The sequence below is a fragment of the Papaver somniferum genome, chromosome 5, assembly GCF_003573695.1.
Source record: "Papaver somniferum cultivar HN1 chromosome 5, ASM357369v1, whole genome shotgun sequence".
Classification (NCBI taxonomy): domain Eukaryota; kingdom Viridiplantae; phylum Streptophyta; class Magnoliopsida; order Ranunculales; family Papaveraceae; genus Papaver; species Papaver somniferum.
Genome location: NC_039362.1, coordinates 50480986 through 50487258, shown reverse-complemented (window position 1 = coordinate 50487258; position 6273 = coordinate 50480986). Strand labels below are relative to the sequence as shown.

The following is a 6273-nucleotide window of genomic DNA, read 5'->3' as shown; positions in this document are numbered from 1 at the left end:
AGTCAGCAGATTATAGTTCCACTTCATATTGAAGGGATCAAATAGATCCTTCACAAGAGTTAAGTGAGAGTTAGTATTAGTTTTGTAGTTTCTAAGGTGCTCTTCTAGATCAGGGATCCATTTGTCATCCCAGATGTTGGTGCTATTTCCATCTCCTATTTCCCAAATACTATTATGTTCTATTAAGATGATACCTTTACTAATACATTTCCAAATCCACGAACTTGTAGTTGGGATTTTAGCTTTAAAGGCAGAGGTCTTTCTAAAGTATCTAGGTTTTAGCTGTGATACCCAAAGCGCAGAAGGCTCAGTTAGAAGTCTCCATGCAAGTTTGGATATCATGGCTAGATTGATTTTTTTTGCATTTCGAAAACCCAATCCCCCTTTACTTCTTGGTTTACAAAGACAAGAGTAGTATATTGGGTAGTATCCTTTAAATTTAGATTCTTTGCCCCACCAAAAGTCTCTTTAGAGGGCATCAATCTTTTTAGTAGTTTCTTTTGGTAAAATGAAGCAACTCATTTGATAACTAGCTACACTAGCTAGAGTAGCTTTATTTAGGACCATTTTACTTGCTTGAGACAGAGTTTTGCCAATCCATCTTTGGATTTTTTGCTTCATCTTCTCCACAATAGAGTCGAAGAGCTGAATTTTTTCTCTACTAATGAATAGAGGAGTACCTAGGTAGGTATCTTTAGGATCTATTTTCTTAATCTTAAGTATTTTACATATCATTGTTTGATGTTTTGGTTGAACTTTCTTACTAAAGAAAACTCCAGATTTTTCAAAGTTAATCATTTGACCAGAGGTTGTACTGAAAGTTTCTATAAGTTTAAGTATATTATGACATTCTTTCAGATCAACTCTGATAAAAAGAAGGCAATCATCTGCAAAAAACAGATGGGAAATAGGACAGTTTTTTGGAGTAATTTTTACTCCATGAATAGAGGCTTCCTACTCCCCTTTAAGAAGAAGCCTAGAGAAGATTTCCATACAAATAATGATAAGATAAGGAGATATAGGGTCTCCTTGCCTTAATCCCCTAGTGGGTTTAAAGAAGTTTCCAGGGCTTTCATTCAACAAAACAGCTATGGAAGAAGTGGAAATACATTGTTGTATTAGGTTACAGAATTTAGAATCAAAACCAAAGGCTTTCATAGCTTTGATGAGAAAATCCCAATCAACTCTGTCAAAAGCCTTGGACATGTCAATTTTGATTCCCATTCCAGCATGCTTCACTTTCTTCTTTTTGAAAGAATGGATAATCTCTTGTGCAATGATAATGTTATCAGAGATTTTCCTTTGTGAGAGGAAAGCAGCTTGGAATGGAGAAATGAAAGAATTAAGAAGTGGTTTTATTCTATTGGCTAGAATTTTTGTTATGATCTTGTAGATTTTATTACAAAGCCCTATTGACCTGAAACCACTAGGGTCTTTAGGGTGCCTACCTTTAGGGATTAGGAAAAGGAAGGTTTTGTTTAACTCTGGATGCATACATCCAGATGAGAAGAACTGCTGAACAGAAGAAATGACCTGATCTCCCACTGTTTCCCAGTTGAGTTTAAAAGAACTAGCTGGGAAACCATCTGGCCTGGGATTTGTTTGGTTTAAGTGATTTGATCACTGACCAAATCTCTTCCCTAGTAGGAACAGAATTAAGAAGATCATTTTCAGGAGGGGAAATACAAGGAACAATAGTACCAAAGATAGCAGGATTAGGGGTTGGAAGAGAATCAGGGGAAGAAAACAGTTTAGTAAAGTAATCAGTTAAAGTATCATGGATTTCAGGTCTCTTAAATGTGATTTTATTGTTACTCTTTCTAATGCATTCTATGTTGTTCCACTTTCTTCTTTTCAAAGTTTTAGTATGAAAGAATTTGGTGTTTTTCTCTCCTAATTGAACTAAATTATCTCTAGATTGTTGTTTAGCTATTGCCTCATGTGTCGCATACAACTGTTCTAGTTGACCTAATTTCTCTTTAATTTTCTCCTCCTTTTTATAAATATGGGAAGAGGATTCTAAATTATCAATTTGGGCTAGAATCTTCTTTATATGTTTAGAAGGTAACCCGAAAATATTTTTTTTCCAGTAATCTAGCATAGATTGAAGTGATTTAAGGTTCTGAATCAATAATTCAGAAGGAGAATCACTACCAGATTGGTTCCAAGTTTTTTGTATTGTCTGCACACATGATGGTTCTTTTTCCCAAGTATCATAATACTTGAAGGTATGAACAATTTTAGAGAATTTGGTATCCAAATTCAAAGAAATAGGACAGTGATCTGATCCTGCTGCCACTAGATGAGATAGTTCATAGTTAGGAAATTGAGATTTTCATTCTATGTTGGCTACAGCTCTACCTAACCTTTCTTGGATATTCTTTTCTCATTCTCTATGGTTATTCCAAGTAAATTCATATCCCTTGAAACCTATGTCTAGTAAACCTGCATCTCTTAATATATTTTGACAGTACTTGCTGTCAGCTTTATCGTAAGGCAGCCCTCCACATTTATCCTCTTGACTAAATATCATATTAAGATCTCCTAATAAGACCCATGGCATAGAGTTCATTTCTACTTGGGATGCAATGTCTGAAATGAAATCCCAAGCAATTTTCCTATTAGTGGGATAAGGACTACCATAGAAGCATGTAAGAAGCCATTTTTTAGTTTCAGAATTGGTTTGCACAAGTATATTTATCATATTAGTATTCCATTGTATTATCTCAAAATAAATTCCATCCACCCAAGATAAAGCAAGACCTCCTGCTAGACCTATTGGGTTAATAATATGAGTGTTTGGGTATTCTTTTAAGATACCTTTAACCACATTATGTTTAGATTTAGTTTCAGATAAAAATAGGATTTCTGGTCTATCTCTATTTATTAACTGGTTTAGATGATTTTGTGTGAAGGAATTACTACATCCTTGCACATTCCAGGCTATTATTTTCATACTTGATTTTGGATTCTTAATTTTGAAGTAGTAAAATCAAATGCAGAACAGAAGCAATCCTAGTAAAGATGGATTATCAGCTAGATGCAGGTATCTCAGTAAAACAATTAACAGGCAATAAATGAAAATTGGGAAAATAACGAAGTTTGAGAAATCTAGGGATTTAGGTGATTAGTGTTACCTGCAATTCGACGCCTTTCGCAAATGGGGAGTCCAAATTGAAGGGCACAGGTAGATAGTTATCCTCCACTTGTCTCATCTCCTTGAAATTGGAGCCATAATGATCGATTTGCAGCAGCTTTTCCGAACACGAAGCTAAGATGTTTAAACCCTCAGATGAAGGCCGATTTAGGAGGAGATTTAGGGGATGCAGGGGATGAATGCAATATGACATGATTTGAACTAGACTGGGAAACTAACAAAAGAGGATAATCATACTTCACAGAGATTGGAGAAGGAAAGTTATCCTGAGCATCTTCAAATGATGCAGATGAAAATGAGAGTCTTCTATTAACTAATTTTGGTTCCCCAATCGATTGAAGAACCGACTCACCAGCTGGAACCAATGGTATAATCGGCTCCAGGTCCATCCCATTCTCAATTGGTTCCATAGATTTAATGATACGATGAGTTTCCGAGTTGACCTATTCAGAGATAGAGCCATCAAGAGGAATGAAGTTTTCAGGGAAATTAAAGGGAAAAGTGCGCTTTCCTAGGATAGAATTAGCTGCTAGAGGCATATCCTCATCATAGGTTACCGGTCCTAGAACTACATAAGATTGATTAAAAGCTTGAGAAGAAGAATCTAAGTATCCTCTTGCAGGGTATTCTTCTCGAAACAACTCATGCAAGGTCTCTCTATTCCCAGGGATGTCGAGAAATTTCTCCACAGATTCCATGTTGCCATGCGCGTCTGCATTATCTTTAGGATTCCATATTTGAATTGGCGTATTGTCTAGCCAATAGATATCATCTCATGGAGAGGGAGAATCCATGGTGATATCATAAATATCTTCAAGGGGTCTGTTTTGGATAATAGCACATTGACTTTGTTTATGACCAAATCGAGCACAATGAACACAAAACTTAGAAGGTAGGTTATGGTATGTGAAAATCAGTTCTCTCACTTGGTGCTGATCTATCTTAACTAATAACTTTTGGACTAATGGTTTCTCAATATTAACCCACACAAGGACTCTAGGTTCACTATCAAATTGACTAGTACCATTGCAAATCTGACTTACCACTCCTAATTTGCTTGCTATCAAGCCTAATCTTTCCCCAATACGATGTTCTCTACCACAGTTGGAGATGCTAGCCCAAAGGGGAATCTCTTTAACAGCTGATAAGCACGAAAGTGCTAAATTTTATACCCATATTTATATTAGTTAGGACTCAATATTTTGACTAATGACACTATTTTAGTGCTTTTGTAGAAAGTACAAGTCAATTCGATCATCCAGCGAATTAACAGCAAAATGTGAGACTTAATGGTATTTCCATGTATCGGCAGTCTGGTTGGCCTGGTATTTCCATGTATCAACAACAACAATGACGAAATGCAGCTGGCCTGGTATCTCCATATATATCCGCAGCATAGAATTATTTCACAGCCGATGCACAAACGCAGCAAAGAAATGTCAAAGAAATAATAGTGGGGCAGGTGGCTTCCACTGAGGCTAAGAGACTATGAGAGAGACTATGAGAAAATGGGAGACGTGGCTAGTTTCTCAACTACGTCTCATTTCATCACTCTCTTTCAGGCAGCAGCTACAGGCGAGAGGTGTTTTGTCAACAACACCATACTTCAAGCCGAGAAGAACAAGGAAAGAAGGATGATACTCTTGGCTGCCATTTTCGCTATATCTCTTCGCCTACGAAGTCCGAGTTTGCTGTTCATAACATCAGCGGCATCAGTTCATATATATGGGTTACTGATGTTTTAACGGAGGATATACTTGCAAGAAATGATGGTGGTCTCTCGTACCTACCATGGGTTCTGTTTAAATATTGTTCGAGTCAAAGCAATATATGCAGTAAGTGGGTGTTGTATCCGAGAAGGAGAATTTGCAGCAACCATAAGTGCAGGCAGTGGTAGCAAGTGGTGATTACATGCAGAAAATCGGAATTGTTGATGTTGAGTTGTTGTCGACAGTTCCAAACATGATGAGCTGTGTTTGCGATGATTCGCAGAGATGTATTGCTGCGGTTAACTGAGTTTCCCTGAAATCAGTTGGTACGAAATAATCTTGAATAAGGAGGAATGAGAACTCGGTGCACAAGGGAGTATGGAACTATGGCTTGATCGACGGAGTGTTTATCTGGGTATTGAAGGTTCATATGCACAAGTGGTATTCTAACCCAGGGAAGAGGAATTTGAGACGTACGGGGAAGAACAAATGGGAAGCAGTACGTGAAGCGATGAAGAAGTAAAGAGAATGGACGGACAGAGATTAAGTTGGGGTCCTTTGCGGTTCGAAATGGCAGTCAGCCAAGCTTTCATGAACTGTTGAGTTTGGTTGATTTATTGTGTGCTGCAACAAAGTGGATCTCGGGTGAGAATAGAGGAAGCCCAGATGGAATCAAATCCCATGAACTGTTGGTGGTTAGGGCTACAAAGCAACATCGAAGATGGAGAAGGGTGGATTGGCAGCAAGGCAAAGTTCAGGGAGTATAAAACAATAGGCAGAATCGATGACAAAATGAAGTTGCAGAAGGAGCTATGGCCGAGATTTAGCTGGGAAGTATTGAGATGGACTTCATCCGCTGCCGTGTTGTGGTTTGACATTTTCAAGGAGAGTTAGTGTTGTTGGTTAGAGAGTTTGCTGTGGCCGGAAGAGAAAGCAACAGACGGTCAGAACTTGGAGGTGACTGATGAGGAGGTTAAATGGCCAGAGAATGGAAAGAGTGAATGGCCTGGATTTATAAATTTGTTTGGGTGATGGACTGGGCCTTTGCAGATGGCTTGGTCTTATTTTGAAGTCGCAACATGAGTATATATCAACAGAGAAGAACAAAAGAAAATGGAGGCGGTTTTGGGAGACGAAAAGGGAGGCTGCGGCTGGGAGCCGACGGCAGAAGCACAGGCTGTCTAGAGTTTGGAGTTTCATTTTCTCCCTTTTGATTTTGATTAGCTAGAGTTTGATTTGAAAATGTTTATGGCTTTTGAGAAAGCCATGTCTAGCTAGATTCATGTTAGGGTTTAGGTAGAACCCAATTTTTTTATGAAAACTCTACATTTATATGGTTAATAATGAGTTGATTGATTAGTAGTTTTTCTTCATTTGGCTTGGTATTCTATTGTTGATGTGATTTTC

The 6273-nt window shown here is 37.8% G+C and overlaps 1 protein-coding gene across 1 annotated transcript; it reads right to left on the bottom strand.

Annotated features, from left to right (window-relative positions):
* Nucleotides 1–468: 468 nt before the first annotated feature.
* LOC113279033 lies at nucleotides 469–3855 on the bottom strand. Its single transcript, XM_026527751.1, has 6 exons — nucleotides 3715–3855; nucleotides 3510–3600; nucleotides 2446–2820; nucleotides 1629–2298; nucleotides 1128–1300; nucleotides 469–887 (listed from the first exon to the last, which is right to left on the bottom strand). Exons 1-6 carry the CDS (start codon nucleotides 3853–3855, stop codon nucleotides 469–471), a joined length of 1869 nt encoding a protein of 622 aa, XP_026383536.1.
* Between the last annotated feature and the right edge of the window lie 2418 nt (nucleotides 3856–6273).